Source organism: Clinocottus analis, unplaced genomic scaffold (assembly GCF_023055335.1).
Source record: "Clinocottus analis isolate CAN_PGR_092001 unplaced genomic scaffold, fCliAna1.0.p SCAF_7, whole genome shotgun sequence".
In the NCBI taxonomy this organism is placed as follows: Eukaryota; Metazoa; Chordata; class Actinopteri; order Perciformes; family Cottidae; genus Clinocottus; species Clinocottus analis.
Window position 1 is genome coordinate 1,207,095 of NW_027176229.1, and position 22,166 is coordinate 1,229,260.

Sequence of the window (22,166 nt, forward strand, 5' to 3'; positions counted from 1 at the left end):
TTAATCCCCATCTATACTTCATGCAGGTTAGCGATGTTCAAAGAGCTCTGCAAAGTGCCTCAGAGAGCTCTCATCTCTTTGATACGTGTTATATCAGGGAGAAACGTCCTCTTTCTTGTGAAATTATGAATTAATTTGTAAACCCTCCGTGTTTCAGTCAATATTTAATCGAGCAGTTTAGTCCCAAAGAGGAAGGATTATGATCTGATGGCGACAGGAAATTGACGCAAAACTGAAACATATTATAAATTTAGGGCAAAAAACACATCAGGCACGGTGCCGCTGTGGGAATACTTCCATCCGCTCTGGAGCCTCGATGAGAGAGTTTATTAAGAAGTTACACCATCCGTGGTTTTTTAAATCCTTCACCACCCAGTTCGAATTAATTTCATCATTTTTAGATCAAAAACAAATTAAAATGACATTGTGGACACATAATGATTGTATAAGGTTATTATACAGGAAAGAAAGTAAACTAAAGAATACATAGACTTATTCCCTCAGTAAACATTGTAAACATTGGATTATGTCTCAATCTCTAGTTCCAAGTCTTCTTCAATACAGCGTGATGCTCCACCCTCTTCTTACACTTCTGGTTGCCAAAAACAAAGATGGTGATGACCAAAATGCCAAACTTGAAGCTTCAAAACGACAACCGAGAGGAGACTATGTCTATTAGAGCGAAATGTAAAATACATTAACATTCAGATACATTGACTTATATCTTCTTCTTCTTCTTCTTCTTCTTCTTCTTCTTCTTCTTCTTCTTCTTCTTCTTCTTCTTCTTCTTCTTCTTCTAACATGTATGTCAAAGAAGTGAGCTGGTAGATCGAGCTGTAGGAATATTAAATATGAGCAATGTCGGATTTTTAGATTCATCATATGTGCATAAATAATAAGGCAAAGATATCGAGTAACATTAAAGCCAGTCCAAGGTGTTTTTTCCCCATCAATTCTAACTTTTACTCTCTACATAAAGCTAATTGTCTCATTGAATAATTGTTTTGGCACCTCAAAGCAGGTGGAGCATGTTTATAATGACATAATTATGTTATATAATATTATTTATAAATATATATTATACAGGTCGTATATGAGTTCAGTAATCTGTTGAATTTAGAGAGAATAAGGTTGACGTGTGCTAGCTGTTATTTGCTCCTGACAGCAAAGAGCGCGTGCGTGTGTGTGTGTGTGCGCGTGTGTGTGTGTGCGTGCGTGTGTGTGCGGTTTAGAGACGGTCTAAGTGTGTGAATCTGTGTGTATCTTTGCAGCACGGCCAGCAGTGGCAGAAGAACGCCTGCACCACATGTGTGTGTGACCGGGGTCAGTCTAAATGTCACACACACACCTGTCAGCCCCTCACCTGCGACAAGGTGGGTATCCTCATACGCACACACACACAAACACACTCACACACACTCACACACATTCTCTCATTTACATTCAGTTTTATACAGAATTGACCTCAAACATTTGGCTCTGTGTTGAAATTCTAATAGATGCAGCAACGTTTATGTATGCAAGACCACACAGAAATAGTCTACTGCTCTCTGTCTGACACACACACACACACACACAAACACACACACACGCACGTTCGCGCTGGGCGCGCGCTCACACACACACACACACAGCGTGCAGCTCCCTTCCCGTGATGAAACTCTTATTAGTCAAATCGCGGAGGACGATGAATCCGATTTTCCAGACGCACAAAACCACGCACAGACAAGTGCACGACAAAGCAAAATAAAAGATAACAAACGGAAGAAGTTTAATTTTTCTTTCTGAAAAGTTGGTGTGGATTGAATACGTCTTCACTTCCTGGGTTTTGACTGGAGGCGATCAGCTCACTGAAGATCTCAGGGTCCAACTGAGTTTATATTCTTTAAGCATATCAAAAATGTATTTTAGCCGTAAGCCAATACGTAATTCATCAACACGCACCAGCACTAAAATCTACCCTCCAACTGTAGTACAACCTGTGAGGTGAGGAGAGATGTGCTCCTTGTGCTTGTGAAAGGAAACAAGCCGAGAGCTTCAACATTTAACACCTTTTATTCTTCAAGTGTTCACACTTCTTTCAAGCTCCTCCCAGAAATCACATCCTGGTTTTGTTTTTTAGGCCAGAAACATTGTATGAGTCCACCTCGCTGGACCTGAAAACTTTATTGAGTTTTTTGTAAATCCTGCACTTGCCCCAAAATATACCGTCCACGTAGTTTTTATATCAAACGAACATGAGGAAATTGTGCTTTTCCTAAATGCATCACATTTTTTGACCCGTTGAAAACTGTGGAACCAATTTTTGTCTCCAGACCTCCTGTTCTCTGCATTTGAGTCATGGTAGGAAGCCCAATTTATTTCCAATACTTGTGTTTATTGTATGTATTTGTTTAGCAAAGTCTTGGGGAAAAAATGTATAGCTGCAAAAAAAATCACTTTTCAAATATATTTTGATCAACATTCAGCATGATATGAACAAGATTATCCAAAAATGCCTCCCGGAGTGGTCAAGGAGACACCTTTTTGGAAAAATTAGGACCTAAAAAATTGGAATCCACAACAAAAATCACCAAAAAAAAAGCCTTGGCCTGTTAGGAAGGAGTTTCAGTCAATGAACTGTGTCATTCAGTTCAAAAATGGACAACTCCTTTTATTCTTCAAGATCCTCCCAGAAATCCCATCCTGGTCTTGTTTTTTAAGCCAGAAACCATTGTATGAGTCCACCTCGCTGGACCTGAAAGCTTTATTAAGTTTCTGTAAGTTATGCACTTGCCCCAAAATATATCGTCCCCGTACTTTTTATATCAAACGAACATGAGGAAATTGTGCATTTGTCAAAATAAGCGACAGTTTGTGTGTCGGTGATGATGAAAAGAACAACAGTGAGGCTCAGAGACGGTTTCCTCTTCAGTACATTTACTGTTGTTCATGATCTCTTTGTGGGTTTCAGTGAAAAGAAAACACATAAGGACATGCTCCTATTGTGGGAAAGTCACAAAACGAACCACAAAGAGTCCATGAAGACGTTTATGGTATACTTGTTTATTGCACGTAAAAGATAAAAAGACATTTCAAAGTGTTGCTTCAGATTTTTGGAAATCCACAAAATAAAGAGCGACCCGTTTGTTTTTTCAAACCTGCTCGGTGGTTATTCAGCCTTTTTTCGCTCAAAGTTTTACATCTATTTATAACCTAAAAGTTAAAGTAAAACATTCTCAGCTCGCAGCCCCTTTTCCCTTCGCAGAGGATAACAGAAGGCGAAAAAATTGATGCGAAGAGAAGATTCCCAGCGGACTCGCTCGCAGCCTCTAAACCAGCACTCTAAAATAAGCAGCAGAGGAAATAAAAAAGCAGAGCTCATTACGAACCACTCTGCTCTGTTAATGCACGAACAGACTTTGAACACACAGCCTCCACTTGCACAGGACCTGTCTCCATGAGATCCAGAGCATCTACAGCCCTCACTTGTAATGTTTCCCTTCATGATGCAACACACACATTCTTATCTTTGTTTCGTTGTTTTTATTGCTCATGAAAACCCCAAAAGAACCCCAACCGCTTCTCCCCCCCCGCAGGGTCAGACCAAAGTAAAGCGAGCTGGTCGGTGCTGCGACGAATGCGCCGCCGCCAAAGGAAGCTGCGTGTACGAGGGCGCGGCGCGTTTCCACGGAGACATGTGGAATGCCACGGACTGCCAGTTCTGCGCCTGCAGCCGGGGTCAGGTGGTCTGCCAGAGGGCCGAGTGTGGACGCGTCGCGTGCCCGCAGGTGAGTCTTTGTCACCAACTACGGAGCACAGCTTGGCCTCTGTAAAGTCTGGTTTTGTTGTTGCAACAACATTTTTCCACTGAGGCCTTAAATACGGCTGGATGAGACTGATTGTACCGGTCCGTGGGCCCCTGGCACCTTGCCACAGAGAATGAATGAATGAAAAAAAAAATAATAATCAGGTCAGAATTTTTATTTTATTTTGAAAAAAGACCGGTTACATCTGTCTGCGCGTAACCTCTTGACACATGTTACAATAGTTACCCCAAAAATGAAACTTAAAAGTCCGTTTGAACTTGGTGTTCTGGATTCAAATCAAGGCAGAGCATCATTGACATCACCAAAAAAGCTCTGAAAACTTTGCCTTCATTTTCAACATCCTGTGAAGTGGGTTTAAATTTAGCAGTAGACTGAACGTAAAGGTCTAATTTACGGAGTTAACAGGACATAACCACACGCCGGGTGACGTTTTCTCCCATCACCACGAGATGGGACCGGCTCGTAGCAGAGAAACCAGCTCAGGGTTCCCACTAAATCGGCGTAATGGTGAGTTGTATCTTAATGCACTTTATAATTGCTTCATGCAGGTCATATTATGATCTCTGTCAACAGACCTGCTGACTGCTTACAAAACTTTGTAGACAGTTATAACAACCGGGGAGATTACATCACGTCCTGAATGCAGAGCAGCGATTCTTTCAGAAATGTCCCATTTGAGTGCAAAACGCCACATAATTCAGTGTAAATCTAAAATGACCCATAGATAATGTGTGTAACCTAGCAGAGGTTTTGTTTGATAGTTAGTATGGAACATCATCTATGGCTCTCCCCTGTTCTCAGTTCTCCTACACCTCCCAAAATGCAATGTGTCATCACCCTGAAATCCCATTTCCTGCCCTTCTAGTGGGCCACTAAAGCGGTAATGGGAGATGTCACAGTTACTTTGCTCACAGTTTCCTTGCGGTTGGTTTAATTTGCCACAGTGGAACGTATCAGTTCACTCGCCTTCTTTGGCGGTCTTTAGGAAATTAGGTTTGAATGGAGGAAAGGTGGATCGTTGGAGGTTAAGAGGTTGGCTGCGGCTTCCATCACAGATAATTCAGTTCAGTTAAGGCTGGCCGTGATGATCTTTGTGGAAGCCAATGGGCACAGCAAAAAAAAAAAACAACGGTTAAGTAAAACCTGCAGTAGAATATGTCTGCAGACGCAGGAAAAAAAGTGCCGTTCACGTCTAAAAACGTGTCCCGTTGGTTTTACGGAACAAACAGAAGCAGTATCCGCCAATTGTGATTGGTTTCTTCCTCATCACAAGTTGTTGGAACCCTTGAAGCCTCTTCATCTTCTTCTACATTGATATCAATGACTTTGGCAGCGCAAAAAAAGGCGACGTGTGAACGACCCGTTCACAAGGCTTTTCCTGAATGCATCACATCCCATTGAAAACTGTGGAACCAATTTTTGGCTCCAAAACTCTTTTTTCCCTGTTTTTCATGTTTTCCCCTGTGTTTGAGTTGTCGTAAAATCCCAAAATTGATTCCAATACTTGCGTTTATTGTATGTATTTGTTCAGCGAAGTGTTGGGGAAAAAATGTAGAGCTGCTAAAAAAACACTTTTAAAAGATATTTTCATCGTAACTATGAACATCCAGCATGAGATGAGCCAGAGTCCCCAAAAATGCCTCCTGGAGCGTCAATAAGACACCTGTTTGGAAAGATTAGGACCTAAAGAATCAGAATCTGCAACAAAAATCACAATAAAATGAAGCCTTGGCCTGTTAGAAAGGAGTTTCAGTCAGAAAAACCTTCGTTCGGTTCAAAAATGGGAAAAAAAAATGTTATGCCAAGAGATGTCTGAATAGGGCGTGCTGGGAAAATGGGCGAGGGAGGATTTTCGCGCATGGTTTCCAAAAGGTTAAAGGGCAACTTCTGTGTTTTTTTTCTACCTGGACCCTATCTTATTATGTTTTTGTGTTTAAGTGACTAATGGACACACAAAAAAAGTGTCCTGTATAGAGTGAGAACACCGCTACACAAGCTGTAATGGAATCGTTGAGGCGACTCCTCATTCTTACTGTTCATCCACAACTAAATGTTTGTTGTTGCCACTAACAGGCACAGCTTGTTCTGTCAACAAGTATCAAAAAACAATGTGGGATGAAGTCCACACAGACAAATAAAGCTTCCTTTGCATTTCGCTCGAGTCTCGTTCTAAAATGTCACGTTGCCTCCACGTTGTCAAAATCATCTGAATGTTGCAAATCTTCTAGATAACTTAAAGCTACTCTTTCTGCGCTCCAACGCAACAAACAAACCAACATTCTCTCCAGTGTTTCTGGCCACAATTCACATGACTCAATAACAACCAGAAAGGTTTTATGTCTGTAGCGTCCTTCCCAAAACAGTGGAGGAGTCACCCTCTGAGCCTTCTTTCTTAAATCTTGACCCATAATTTACAAAAAAATGTTGTTCCCTTTTGGTCCCGATTGGTTAAAAAAGCTGAGAAAATACCATCTAGGTTGAATAAATGGAGGTTTCCCTTAAACTCAATGATGATATCCTCACGTTGGACCAGCCTTTATGTGGAGGCGCGCGTCTCAGACTTGACTATAAACGTGGGAGTTTTTAAGAAAAGAACACAAACAAAGCACTTGTTAGATTTATTAGTTCCCAGAGACGCCTTGATCCTAGTAAGATGACCCACTTTGGGTTTCGACGCCTCTTCCAGTGCTTTCCCTACGTCACGCTGCTTTAATAATCTCACATTAATATCCCCTGCCGGGGCCGAACAGACCTCCATTCATCATGTCGTACAGTGATGATTGCAGCTGGCGAGTGTCATTAGCCGTAAGTGGAGTCGTTGGCGGTCGTCCAGCTCTGGATCGAGCGAGGTCGCCCCGCTAAGAAGATCACAGTCGTGCAGTTCCCGTCCCGTGTGCAGAGCCAATAAAAGAGGTTGAGGGTTTAATAGGCAGAGAAAGGCACCGGGGGGGCCACCTGCACTGATAACGAACTGTACTGGCCCTTTAAGGAGTTCTTAATTCAATTAAAGGCATGTTGCCGTTCTAATGTGCAGAACTGAAAACCCCAATTTAGATATTAAATGTTTTTATCAAAGGATTTTGAAGTGTACGGCCTGAGCAGATTGTGAAACGTTTTTTAAAGCCAAAAAATTAATAAAACATTTCATACAAGTTCGTTTCCCCGGGGAGACGGAGAGCAGCAGCGTGTACAAGAAGATCATTTATTTTTTTACTAGTATTGTGTTGCTACGTAAGCAAAACGCTGAATTCTGGTCATTATGATCAATTAGGACGTTTTCAATCAGTACAACACAGAACTCTGTCTGCACCACTTCCTCTTTTGTCATTTTTAAAAGCTCCAAACACCGTTTATCTTCTCGTTTGAAACCTTGAGTGTCTTTATTTCCTAAAGAAATTAAATATCAAGAGGTTCATTATTACCATTATTTCTCTCGATCTCTCTCTCTCTTGCTTTCTCTCTCTCTCTCTTTCGCTCTCTAGCTTTCTCTCTCTTTCTTTTTTTCTCTCTGTCTCTTGCTTTCTCTCTCTCTTTCTTTCTCTCACTCTCTGCTTATTAGGGGCGTTCCTTTATTCAATGCGTTCTCCTCTCTGCTGCTGTCGGCTGTCACTTCTGGTGAAATCTACTTCCTGCTTCACCACCTCCTTGAAAATCTATGACGTTGCGATGGAAACGCCAATTTCTCATCCTTTACATGCCAATTAAAACACTCGTTCACTCAGGGTGAAGTCTCTACTGATTAGGAAAGTGATGCTTTGCCCAATTAATGGTGAAGACCTCTTCCCCCCGTTCATACCGGTAGAACAGAAACCCACACACACTTAAGTCTACGCAGGAAACACTTCACACAATCGTTTATAAAATGTGAGGATTGCACTCGTATGTACAACTGAAGTGTTTGAGAATAGTGATGAATGTTACATTTCCTGTCAAGTAAAATGAAGCTAAATTGAACGAAATTGGCCTCACTGAAATAACTGGAATACCTGTAGAAGGAGGTATCAAAATGTGATGAAGAGTGGGAGGAAATGCACAGATTTTGCTGTTTTGTCGTACATAATGCTGGAATGTCAGTTCCTGACTATTAAAAACTCCACCTTTAAGAGTAAAGACGGCTCTCCGGTGATTTCCCTGTAGTTTTAAATCTAAATACATATTTTCTCTGTATTTTCAGGGATCTGAGCTCGTTCACCTACCAGGACGGTGCTGCCCGGAGTGTTCCTCTGAGAAACCTTCCTGTGTGTACAAGGGGGAATCCTACAAGGTATTTATTTTTTTTTACTTTGAGTGTGTTTGCACAACAACAAAATTGCCTGTTTAAGAAAATTGCAATATCTGGCGATAAATCCAAACTGTGTGGGTGAGACAAAGACTCTGCAGGGCTTCTGTGAACTCTCTATTCTCAGAAGTGGAAAGAAAGTAAAGTGGCTCTGCAGAGGAGGCTGCCACACAAACAAGCAAATACATCAGTGTTAAGCCGGATATGAATACATAAATACAAAGAGTGAGAGTGTCAGTGACGCAGAGTATACAGGGGTTTTAGGACAGAGCTATCCGATTACTTTGTGCTGTTGGGCCTGAAACAAGAAACTCTTGTTATTCTGCTGTCGACTTCATTATTCACACGAGTAGTCCCGGAAACCCAGAATGCAACGGCTTCCATTTCTGACATTTACAGCAGAAGCAGACGGGCTCATTAAAATGCTGCAGGATGGTCAGTCGAGGCCGAGTCTCCCCGAGGAATCTGTTTAGTCGTAAACAAAGACGCTGCTCCTGAACACACAACACAAACACAGTGACACATAAAGACATCAACACATCGACACACTTAAACACATGTGTACATCGCTGCATAGATAAATAGACACATCAACATATTGACACATTAACACATTGACACATAAAGAGATAGACACATAAACACATTGACACATAGCCATGTAGAGACATAAAGACAGACACATTGACACATTAACATATTGACACATCAACACATTGACACATTAACACATTGACACATCAACACATTGACACATCAACACATTGACACATCAACACATTGACACATAAATACATTGACACATAAACACATTGACACATCAACACATTGACACATAAACACATTGACACATCAACACATTGACACATCAACACATTGACACAAAAACATTGACACATAAATACATTGACACATAAAGACATAAATACATTAACACATAAACACATTGACACATACATAAAGACATAAATACATTGACACATACATTGACAGATAGACACATAAAGACATAAATACATTGACGCACAAAGACTAGGGCTGGGCAAAGTTGAAAAAAATTAACTGATGAATCACAGTATTTCTCTGCGATTAATCAAGATTAGTCGATTATGCGCCAAATTCAAGTATGAAGTAAAAAGTAGTGTATTGCAGGCTTTTATTTTAAAGTAATGTTATCAGGACAATATAACAGCACTCTGGAGCAACAGCAAGTTAACATACATACTTTATACTTTAAACATCTGTTTTCTTATGTTTCTGAACAGGTACTGTTCAGTAGTAAGGGTCCCTGTGAGGGACAAACCACTCCTTCTTTGGTCCATGTTCAGTCTGTTGCTTACCTTAAAGATGTTAAAGACCAGCAATTGATTCACTTTATACAAAAGCAATAAGTGCTTTTCATGTTTTCAGTTCAGTTTTTCTTCCTCAGTGAGAAAAGTCCAGTCTGTGTTGTCTTGAACAAGTGCACTGAACATCTTGTGATGTGAGGAAAGTTCTCCTCTTTGAGAGAAGAGTAAACATCCAGAAGTGATGCTGACTTAAAGTGCTCTGCATAGTGGATCAGACAGCTCTTTGCAGCAGCGCTGCTTGTTGAGAACAGAAGATACAACAATACGTGCTTTCACGTCAGGTGAGGCTACGGAAGCGTGCGCCTTCAAAGTAAAAGCAGTGTTGCCGTAGTAATGCATTCATAGCGTGCAATTTATTTGAGTTATTTTTCATGTTTGAATGACCTCACGCGGGCCGGACTGGGAGAGCGGTAAAACGCCAGGTCTGAACTACGCCGTCTGGAGAGATTTAAAGCGATAAGCTCCTCCCAATGCAAAAACAAAAACAAAACACCGTTAAAGGATTGCCAGATTAATTTTGCGTTAACGCGTTAATCTGCACAGTCCTGATAAAGACATAAATATATTGACAGATAGACACATAAAGACATGAATACATTGACACATCGACACATCTGTGTATTAAAAACTGCTATCAGACCGTAACTCCATATCTGAACTCAGAAAGTCGGATTGGTGCAGTTTTTGTTCAGAATTTGAACGTCTACTGTTCCCATTATATACACCCCTCGTTTACAGAAATGTTAAAATGTACTAATTTTATTGTTTAAAGTAAACAACTGAGGATTTATTAGAGACCAACTAAGAGGAATAATAATTCACCATCATCAATTGCGGGAAAAAAGCTGCAGGGGTATGTTGATGTTCAGTTTGAAAAAAAAGGGCATTATTTAAAGTGTACTACACAAAAAGAAAAAAAAATCGTTCTGATAAAACAACAATAACAACACTTTCTCTCTCACGGCTGAGTGCTGTGGAGATCTGCTGGTGATCTGGTCAGATGCGCTCCAGACGCCGGGGCCTGCAGGTTTTGTTTTCTTTCCCTGTCAGAGAAGATCCTTTAAAGGGAGCGGGTGGTGAACGAGTTCAACAAAGAGCTCACGGCGCCTGTTAGTTTTCTGTCAGGAAAGTTGTGATTCCGTGATGTGAAGCCTTCGTCCTCGTCTGTGAGCTTTTGACGTCATGCCGGATTGTTTGGAGGAAAAAAACAAGTCTTTACCGATTCATAAAACCGTCTTCACTGTGTTTTTTGTGTGAGTGGCGTTCCCGCTGCTTGACTGACTGTCCGTCCTCGGCGGGGCTTCAGTCAGTAAAAAGACTATAAATACAAAATCCTGCTTTGAAAATGTGTATGAAAGTCTCCCGACTGTCAGGCTTCTTTTATAAGTGACACATGCGGCGCATTAGCATTCAGCCCGGCGCCCGGTCAGTGTGGCTTCCTTTTGTGGTTCAGCTTCTCCAAAGTTATAATCCTCTGTTGTTTGGTGTGGGGTTTTTTACATTCTGTCGATCCCCTCTAAATATATTCAACACAGTCCACAAAAACAGCTTCAACCTCTACATTCGCCAGGTCTAATAAACTATTTCTTCTCCCTCTGTCTTCGTACCCTCGACCTTCCCCACCTCGACCTTCCCCCCTCTAAGGACCTGGCTCGCTGGTCGGACGGCGGCTGCCGGGAGTGTGAATGCCTCGGCGCCCGGGCGACTTGTTACCTGCGCTCCTGCCCCACCTGCCCGCCGGGCACCCTGGTCGTCACCCAGGAGGGCCGCTGCTGCCCCGAGTGTCACCAAGGTAGGTTGCTGCAAAGGATGCTGGGTGTTTGTGTAGATGTCTACCAACGATCCTCTGCTCCCTATTTCACATCGACTTTTGTTTGTTCCCATCTCATTTCTGTTGCCGAGATGAAAAAAAAAGTTCAACCACCACAAGCTGTAATTTCTTTATTATCTATTATTAAAACTGTGCTACTCCCATGAGTAATTTCGGGACTGAGGTTTTTAATTTTTAAGTTTCTTATTTTATGCACATTGTCATTTACCACGATGCCCTGAAAATATCCTCCACAGTCGACGAAGTGTTTGGAGGCATAAAAATAACACGAACAAGCAAAAAAGAGTGTGACTGTCACACAGCGTCTCCGCTCACTGACAAATCCCATCATGCTTTGTTGCATGTCAGTGTTTTCTTCCTAAGCTGCGGGTGCTGGAGTTGGCGTCTGTACTTTCTCTTTGACTGAATTCTCCCCGTGCGATTATTTGTTGTTGGTATAAAATCCGGGACACAAGAATGAAGTTGTCTCATTTATTTTATGATATGACACAAAAACGTCACAGTTTTGATGCAAATAGCTGCATTAACCCTCGACCTCCTGACGTCATTAGTTATGTCAACAACAAAAAAACTGATCAGGATTATTTCAGGAAAGTTATAGTTCATGTTCATATTGTGTAAAAAAGTACACTGTGAACTGAATCTGTGTAATTTTACTTTTACCTATCTGCTGTTGCTAGCCAGTGAGCTCGCTGTCCAGCTAGCTAGCGAGCTAGCTGTCTAGCGCGACACCATTTTCAGATGGTTGTTTTTTTCAAACAACAAGCCATTATTCAAAGCTGTGTGCCATTGTGCAGTTTAAAAACCCTCTGAACTCAGAGCTCTTCCTCGCCTCCCCGGGGGCCGTAAAGTTACATGAATATCAAAAACAAATAATTTAAAAACGACTTTTACGACTTTTTGTTGGCCAGTTTTCCATGGCAGAATAAAAACACCTCATTAAGAATTAATAAGTGCAAATAAAGAAGCTTTTAGTATGATACCGTGTCACTGTAATGGTGACCTCAGTCCCAGTATGTGCACATAACTTTCCTTTTAACTCGTCTAATCAGGAAATACCACAAAAGTCATTCAATTATGTCTTTAGGCTAATTTCCTTCTATACACCACACGGTCACATGACCACACAAACTGTTTCACGTCCTTTAATAAAAACAAAACAGCCTTCTGTCTTATTGACACAGACTGTCAGCATTTACACCCAAAGACACATGTTGATATCTCATCTAGTTAAATACTCCAACACGCAATTACACAGCGGGGGCATAAAGCGTTGTTACGATTTATGGAGACTTGTAATTAAACTTGAGTGAATAGTTCATCATCGGAGGACACACAACTGGACCGTCTTCCTGGTCTCTGAGCTTCATACTGTTTGGAGCATTTTTGTCAGCAGCAGCATATAAACAACACAATACATTACAGTCTAATGAGTCCGGTACACAACAGGGGGAAACCTTTAAAACGTAGACTCTGAAAAGTTCTGTGTAATTCAACAGTGCCACAAATCCCACATAGGTTATTAATGATGTCCACCAGCTGGTGCAGTGACTCGGAGACCCCGTAGTGTTCAGCAGCTCGGGCTCTGATGGATTTAAGGTACTTGGTGCTCGGCAGATTGAGCTCCAAACAGCGGTGTGCATACTTTAGGACAAAAGGTCTGTTGCTCCGTCATCCTGCTGCACTATGAGTAAAGTAGAGCTCAACAGCGAGGCCCAGCAAGAGTTAAACCCTGATGAGACAATTCAATAGAGTAACAATAAAACCTATCAATATGATACAAATACATAAAACAATTTAGTATGTTAAACTAATGAAGTAAAATAGAAATAATTCAGTAAAACTTTAATAACATTATGAAAATTAAATAATTCTTTAGAAAAATAGAAAAAAGATTTAGTAAAATAAAATAAAGCAGTAAAAGGCCAGTCTGTAAAATGGATTTTTAAGAAGTGGTCTTCTAACACACGGACTGGCTGTCACGGTGTGGTTGATAAATATGACTTAATAAATATGACGTAATAAAAAGATACGACCGGCATAAAGACCATTATAAAGTGTATAAAGATACAGCTCACCATCACGCTGCATCAGTGGGAGCCCTGAGCTGGTTTCTCTGCTACGAGCCGGTCCCGTCTCGCGGTGATGGGAAACGTTTTTAACAGCTTCACCAAAAATATATTTCTCTCTAAAATTTCTCAGGCGATTTCATTTTAATGACTGTCCGGGGCTCAAAGAGGTAAAATGGTCTCATATTTTTCTCCTTTCTCCTGCTTGTTAATCATCTCTAAGGTAAAAAGGAGCTCAACTCCGACTGAACTAAACTACCTATGGATAAACTCCAGCGCTGGAAATAACATTGTCTCTCGACATATTTTACATTTGTTTCATGTGTTTGTGGTTCATTGAGGGGTTAAATGTGTGTTTCCATATTAAAGCTTGTGGGGCGATCACTTGCATGTCTGGTTGAATACTATTTAAAATCCAATGTGTGTTTCTCAAGCATACGCAGCAATTTTCTCACGCGTGCCTGGATGAATAATTCAGACGTGCACTTGCACCTGTCATCACCTCGCAGCTCTTGCACATCAACATGTGTGTAGCACAGTAACAGTGTCATAATGTACACATGCATGGCTCAACAGAGTGATTTAAAACGTGATTTACTTCCCTTTACATTCATGATGAGGGAGACGGGTGTTCACTCGTCTGCTTGGCTGCGGCCGCTTGGATTTTTCTGACTGTGTAGCAGCTAAAAATAGAAGAAGAAAAACCCCAGACCTCTCTTTCCCTCCAACTGGAAGCGTACAGCTTCCTTTAAGCCTATAAATCATGGCTATCTCTTGGCCAGAGGTCATCAGCCTCTTCTCTCATTGGGCAGTTCACACCTGACACACTGTAGCGTGCTGCGTTCAGGTGTCATGCACACACGGTCCATCTCTGCCAAATGAGGCTTCTGACATGCAGGTATATTGATATTCAGAGCGAGTATATAAAACCAGAAGATTGGGGAACGTCTTATTGGTTAAAATATTCTCAGCGTAATACATATTCTGGCCTACTTTAAGGATAAGGATTAAGTGTTGAATCCTACTTCCCTAGCCTTGGAAAGGACTCCAGAGAGGGCCTCATCCGTCATCATGTCAAATGAGAAATGTTCAGGGAACTCTTCTGACAGAAACTTTGGCGCAAAGCAATCCTTCCGTCCCCAAAGACTCCACAACACGATGTCTTTGGGCACCGGGGAGAAACTCTGCATCAGTGATTATTCATGTCCAACGCGGCCAACACTTCTGGCGACGATCCATCAAAATGTGACTGTTCCAGCGATAATTTGCAAAACATATTCTTTTCCCAAACACTCAGAATAAAATCGTAACATTACATGGCTTTACATGGCTCTATTATTATTGTTATTCTGTTAAATAATGTGACTCGAATAGCCGACTAGATCATTTCATGCAGCTATCGTAGTAAGAGTAGTAAATAAAACTACTGTAAACATTAAAGTGACACATAAATGCATCAATAATTATAATTAGTAATAGAATACAACTTATTTCGAAATGGGTCAATCTGGATTATTAGTATTTTTTATTTTCATACGAAGTATATTACTGATGCTAATACTTTCACTTTAGTCAGATTGAATGCAGTACTTTTACTTTTAACATACGTATTGTTACTTTTACTCAAATGGAATAAATTCAGATCAAATCTATGCCTGAGGGATGTTGCCTCCATAGGCTCTCAACATGGCGGCGGTGGCCGACGGGAAAAGCACAAACAATGCTATGTAAACAAAAACACGTCATGTACAGTATATACAGCGTGTGTGTGTGTGTGTGTGTGTGTGTGTGTGTGTGTGTGTGTGTATATATATATATATATATATATATATATATATATATATATATATATATATATATATATATATATATATTGTGCTGCTAAATATTTAGTACTTTGTCCAACAATGACGCAGGAAAAGTCCCCTCACACTTTTTGGGGGGTTTGAAGCTTCAGAAATAACTTCTCTTTCTTTTAATTATTTTCCTTTCAAGGGGATTCCCAGGAGATTCTGATAGAGTTGAGGAGTTCCTGCCCACACGTGTGTGTATCTTTAACCAATCTGCTCCACACACCAACACACAATCCCCGTCACCATTATTTCATCAGCTTCAATCAACAAAGGTTGATGCTGAATTAAAGGGATGTGGTCCTCTCCGAGGCCTCATTGTCTCTAATATCGATGCTCACATTTCAACGCTTGACAGCCGGATGCACAGCCGACTCGCTAAGTTGTGCCGTGTCTTTTTTTTTTGTGGGAATCAGGGTGTGAAATGACTGTAATTCACCAGCCAAACTGACGGTAAATGTTGGCTTTGATTCTCTCTGCCGGTGTGTCTGAGGTGGAGGTTGCGGTCAAACCGGCAGAGAGAGAGATTTGTTTTCTTTTCTCTTCTACCTGTTTCTCATGACATTTGGAGACAAAATAGCTGCCGAATATGAACACAAGTGAGACGTTTTTGTCGTGATCAGGTGCCACTGCGCATTTAGCCGCGCCTGGATCCACATCTCCGGATGGGTGGTTTTCCAACATCTTTTTTTGTTTGTTGCTGTTAATCACAGATGTAGTTTTTTATTTTTCGCCCCTCAGGGGTTCTGGCTCATTGTGCTGGGGAGAAAATGGAAGTGCAGCGCTGCGAGCATCAACGCAGCCTCCTGTAAACATTGTGTGATGGCTTAACTTGTGCAGTCAGTCAATGTGGTTTTACCCGCAGGGGAGGAGGTCCTATTCACTCCTCATCTGTCAGAGCAAATAAGAAATAATCGTGTTACTATTCAGGTGGAGTTTTGTACTCAGATATGCTCATTTGTTTCCACTTGTTGGTGTTGTTGTTGTTGTTGCAGCAGCTCGGGATAGATGAGAGACTTCCCCAACGGATGCTGAATATGTGCAAGATTATTGGTGCATTACCAACAGCTGAAGCATTGGACACTGAATACAGAGACATACATTCATATTATCCACTTAGCTCATCACACACGGGGCAAAGTATCTTGATCTCCCACTTTTCTCTCTCTACTTCCTTCTTATTTTGTTTGTATTTCTTTTTTTTGCACCCAGCTCCAGTTTTTTTTCTCAATCAGAGAGAAAAGAGAGGAAGATGGATGAAAAGAGAATAATGAGAAGTCCCCCCATCCTTGCCTCTCCAGTACAAGTGGTGTCATTTCCTCTATTTCTTCCACTCGTCTCTCCATCCTTCGCTTCACATTCATCATGTGCCTCTGCCTTTTTGTTTTTGACAAGCAAGAGGCGACTTCTTGACGACCAGATAGGATGAGCGTCGCTGATGTCAGCCCGGTTTTGCAGACGCGTGAAGAGCTTGCGGGAGTTTCCGAAATTATTATTATCATTATTATTTTAATTATTTTAGAACGATGATTGATGGTTTTTGTAAGATGGTTTAGTTTTTTTATGAAAAGAAGACGAGACTTCCTCTGCCTTCATCCCTTTAGTTGAAATAAACATATAAATAACAACTTAAGAAACCCAGAAGGAACAATGTTTTTTGGTCACAACTTTATGGAAAGTTATGCAGAAGTTTATACAGTTGAAAAGAACTCCAACGCTATGCCGTGATTACCCGCAGTGTTATTTATTTCACTTTGTTCCTTTGCATTTTCATGAGATACTGAGACACTGATATTTCTTACTCAAGAGCAGCGATGGGAAATAAATAAGGATGTTTTTTCATGTACTATACTTATGTATAAGTATATATACAATGTTTAGGTACTTTCTAGGTTTTTTAATTTCTGCTCATTTATACTTCTGCTGCACAACTTTACTGAGTTATATAAATAGATTGAAGTGATGATCGTCAACAATAAATTATACATTATTCCGCTAATGAGTGTGTTAATGGCACTATAAGTGTATTTTAATGGCAGTGTTTGTGTACTTCTACTTAGGTACAAAAATGGACAGAACTATTACTTCAGGCTGGGTAATATGTAGAAACAATATGTTTTGACCAAATACATATACTAGATGGTTATTGTGTTGGTTTTGTGTGGTTGAAATTTGGAGAAATATCCGAACATAATAGAACAGTTTGACAACTTATGGAAAAAGACGACATCTTGCCTCATATTACGATATTCCAGATTATTTCTCCGCTGTTACTGAAGCAAAAGCACTTCTTCCGCTTGTCTACGTGGGACTAATCGTGTACTTTCAGTACTAAATGAGCGACAACAGTGAGCTTCTGTTGGCAACTTACTCCCGTGTGTGTCAGTCAGGACTGGAACGGGGTCCCGGAGGTGAAACGATGTTTCTGCAGAAACGGCAGCAGGCCTGGATGACGTGTTGAAATAACTCAGAGGTGCAAAAAACATTTACACACGGCTTAATAAGTGTTTAATTACTCTTAAGTGCAGTTGGTCCACATATTAAAGATACTGGGCTGCGCTCCCGATGTTGTTGTAAAATGTCGAACCAACTGGGAACCAGTGTGGGCGGTGGAAGCACTTAAACGCCTCGTCACTGAAATGCACCGGTTGATGTGCTGGCAGGCAGCAAAGCTCCCCGCCGGGGGAAACTTCTGCACCAGTCCGACTGTAGAGCCAAATGTACCGGATTGATTTGTCAAAAAATTATAATAATTGTGTGTGTGTGTGTGTGTGTGTGTGTGTGTGTGTGTGTGTGTGTGAGAGTGTGGTTTTGCAAAGTTAAATCTGTCTGCCTCTGCTAACTGAGTTTCCGAGCAGAGCCAAATCTGATAGATGGAATTAGCATTAAATTAAACGTCAGAGTGTGTGTCGTTGAGTCAGTCTTTAAGTCTTCCAGGGCCACCAGCAGTGTCCGGGTGTAGAGGAAATCAGCATGAAATTGAATGTGTGCGTGTCAAGCATGTATATAATTTATTTTTCTCCATATTCTGTATATATACTGTTCTATATATATAGTTTTATTGTTGACGCAAACTTATTGTATTTAATTCTTTCAACTGTCTAATTGAAATGTGTGTGTGTGTTTTCTTCCTTACCAGTCCAGTGCCACGCAGACTGCCTGTCATGCACGGGGTCTCCCGACCAGTGTGAGAGCTGCAGGGACACGAAGGCCCTCCTCCATCTCGGCCGCTGTCTGTCCGCCTGTCCCGCCGGTTACTATGCCAACGGACAAGCGTGTGCAGGTAGGACTGTCAATCAAAAGTGCAAACGTCCAAACGCTGCCTCAAACTGTCCCTGATAAAAACTCTGTCTTAGTCAAATAAGAACACACACACTGCTGGGATGAAGAGGAGGCACAACTCGCTCCCAATTTATCCAGAAATATGTTATTATATTTCATATATGGAAGTTCTCCCTATCCCTCCTCACTCTTTATTTACGTCGTGTTCGAGCCTGTCAAAGTTGACCACCTCGACCGAGCGTTGAGCTCCACGGACGGCCGCGCTCTTCTTAGCATCTTAGCATCTCGTTGACCTGTTCTTGGTGAGGCGTTCACTGCCCACGGCGCCTCATGAAACTTTACACACTGCCATGCTGTGAAGCTACCAGGCACACATAAAGGCATTAGCTCTGAAAGCCTAGCGGCTAACGTTAGCGGCAGCCGTCTTTCAACAGCCTTTTCACACATTTGTGCTTCGGAGAGATAAAGAGAGATGTTTGGGTCCTGAGTGTGGGGATTGTGCATCTGTGTTATAATACAATAATTCAAACAGGAAAGCGAGATTACAAATGTAATCCAACAGGTTAAGACAGCAGCAGCACATCAGAACACAGAAGTTACCAAACATAGAGCTCATTTGACTTAAATCTGATCAACAATGACGATGACAATGATACAGATGTGATTAAAGCTGGAAACATAACATTTAATGTCACATTACAAATAATATGAAACTACAATAACCGCTAGTAGACCAGTAGACCGAAACATGCTTCATCAGCCCTCCTCGACTCTTCTCCTCCTCTTCACCCAGCCTTCTCTTCATCTTCCCTCACATCTCTTTCTTATTTTGCCCCAAATCTGTCTATCTCCACTATCTCTTTTTTCTCTTTAATCAATCCTTGGCCTTCTCTCTATCCTCTCCACCATTTTTTCAGCCAGTCGCGATCTTGAGATTTGTCAATTAGGAACGTTTGATGTCTCGATTATTTTCACCAAAGTGAAAGGCCTTTAGGAGCACACACAGGAGGCCTATATGTGCAGATATTTGGACAAAACAATGCGTTCCTCATTCCTCGGTGTAGGATTGTTCATCTTAACTTGGATGTTACTTTTTTTGTTAACTAAATGTATTCTGCACAGCTTTATTTGTTGTATTTTAAATATATGTTTTTAGCACGTATGAGACCTTTTTCTTAAATATTACAGGTTTCTCTGTTTTGGGCAGTGACATGATTTAATCAATACAAATGTTACACTTGGGTGTAAGTGCTGTTGGCCAGTTGACACAGCAGAAATGAATCCAATTTCAATTTCAATGAAAAAAATTTAACAGGCAAAACTTCTAGTACTTTTATTTACAGCAGTGAAGATTTATCTGGTTGTATAGAAGTCTATGCTTAATGTGTTAAAGCTGCATTCTCTCTACTGACTACCGGGGGTGACGCCTCTGGTTGTATAGAAGTCTATGCTTCATGTGTTAAAGCTGCATTCTCTCTCCTGACCACCAGGTGCTTTCTGTGGTTGTATAGAAGTCTATGAGAAAATGACTCTCTCTTGATTTATTCCCTCAATAAACATTGTAAACACAGTTGCAAAGAAGATGAATCTTCATTGTTCTAGAAGGGAAATTTACATAAAAAAATACATGTGCAATGTTCTGGTTAAAAAAACACTCCTTCAGTTACCTCCAGTTTCCCTCCAGTCTCAGAACATCCCGTCCGTGCAACCCGAGACTTCAAATGCTCCTTGACTCGGCTCACCTTTGATGAACTGCACATCGAGGTTCCCCCTCTACCGACTGAGCTGTGACAGACAGTTCCTGGAACCATGAAAGCGGCTCAGATAGAAAGAGGGAAATTAATTTCTCTCCTCCTCCCTCCGCAGCCTGCCAGTCATCCTGTGCGTCCTGCACCAGCGGGTGGGACTGCCTGTCCTGCGGCCCCCGGCTGCCACTGCTGAGCGCTGATAGCGGCGAGTGCCTGGCCTCCTGCGCTCCTGGCTCCTACCGGCACGACGATACGCGCTGTCGCAGTGAGTATCGCAGCGCGTCAGGTGGCTCGCTGTACCCTTCTGGTAGTGTTTTTTTTCTTCTGGTGGCGGTGACGCCGTGACAGATGAAACCCCAGCAGAACTTTCAGTGAGGAGTCGAGCTGGTAGTCAAGAGTCTGGATGCTTCTTCATGAATATGGATGAGATGGAGTTTATTTATATTAGTTTGGAGACTAATACATATACTATTAGACTAATACACATTTGATCATATCAATAATAGTTACAGATTGCAGATTATATACTATTTGTCACTTTTCATATATTTATAAAATGTTTTAAATGACTTATTTCTAACTACATTGATTCATGTCATTAAAAAAAAAATCAAGAAAAATGACAGCCTTCTAAATCATTTTTATTATTTTAATATATAAATCCGTATATGACTAAACTGGCCCGTGTGCATGAAGCCGGATGTTGTGTTTTATTTCACCTCCTCATGTTTCTAATCCACACCCTTCACTCTGTGTAGTTCTGTGCTTTCTGTCTCCATGTATTATAGTTCTCTCTACTTCTGTTAAATAATCTCATACTTTTGCTAGAAAAAAAAAGTACACAAATCAATGTCTCTGCAGTGGGGCAGGAAGTGCATCGGTAGTTCATCAGTCGGTGCGTCACAGTGTTTTTGGGCTTCAGATAAACTTTGAGCTTTGAGCGACTTGTTTTTCTGCTGGATCGGTTCAGGATAACTTTGAGTGGATGTTCTGACTGAATATTTCATTCTCTCTCTCTCTCTCTTTCTCTCTCTCTGGGGGTGCGAGTGTTTGTGCGTCACCAGCAGAGTGGCTTCCCCAGGAAGTCATTTTTGTGTAGTGCTTGCTGAACTGTTCAATCCCGCTGTCAGAATTGTGTGGAAGTTTGGCTGTGTTTTCAGATTTGTGTGAAAAATTAGTCGAAATATGTTGTTACATTTCCAATATATAAAAAAAACATTGTTTCTACACTGCAAAAATTCAGCTTCCAAAAACAAGAAAAAAAAGTAATAAAATGAGGGAAATATTATTTGAAATAAGACAAATTATCTGCCAACAGAACAGGAAAATCTGACTTGCCAAGACTTCTTGAAACAAGTGAAATGCTCTAAAATTAAAACTGCCTGATAAGAAGAAATATCTTGTCAATCAAAAAACAAGCATATAATGCCTTGACTTAAGATATTTCATCTTACTTAGATTTAAGTTTTTGCAGTGTATGATACAATTTTGTTGAGTAAAGGTCATAGAGTACACTGTTTATGATGACGTAGTGTGCGCGACCCATTGACTTTAAAGCCACGAGTGAAGTGACTGCGGAGGAATGACACAGAGACACCGTTATGGCTCTGGAAGAGACCTGTCAATCACAAGGTAGCCCCGCCCTAAAGTATGAAGTAGTCATCGTGACGTCAACTGTTGGTTTGTGGACAGACATTTTGGAAATTTTGCCTTTGTCATCTTGGATTACGGCCGTCATTATGTTTTTTTCCGCAACCCATGAACAGAAAAGATTATATTAGTAACTTGGAGTGATGTAGAGACGCAAGATATACGTCTCTGGTAGTGACCTGTCAATCACCTTGTAGCCCCACCCTAAAGCATCCCCTGCTTTATGCTCTGTTTGACTCTAAATGAGCATAATTTACTAAATGAACATCATGCTCTATTGAAGAAGACTTGAAGACATA

At 41.1% G+C, this 22,166-nt stretch overlaps 1 protein-coding gene across 1 annotated transcript in view; it reads left to right on the forward strand.

The window, feature by feature from the left end:
* Nucleotides 1-22,166, forward strand: part of fras1 (Fraser extracellular matrix complex subunit 1) — a 215,993-nt gene that overhangs the window by 73,626 nt on the left and 120,201 nt on the right. Inside the window, exons 8-13 of the mRNA XM_068605059.1 lie at nt 1,272-1,373; nt 3,579-3,770; nt 7,984-8,073; nt 11,082-11,229; nt 18,327-18,470; nt 20,336-20,482. Of these exons, the coding sequence (XP_068461160.1) occupies nt 1,272-1,373; nt 3,579-3,770; nt 7,984-8,073; nt 11,082-11,229; nt 18,327-18,470; nt 20,336-20,482 (823 nt within the window). The remainder of the gene's footprint in view (nt 1-1,271; nt 1,374-3,578; nt 3,771-7,983; nt 8,074-11,081; nt 11,230-18,326; nt 18,471-20,335; nt 20,483-22,166) is intronic.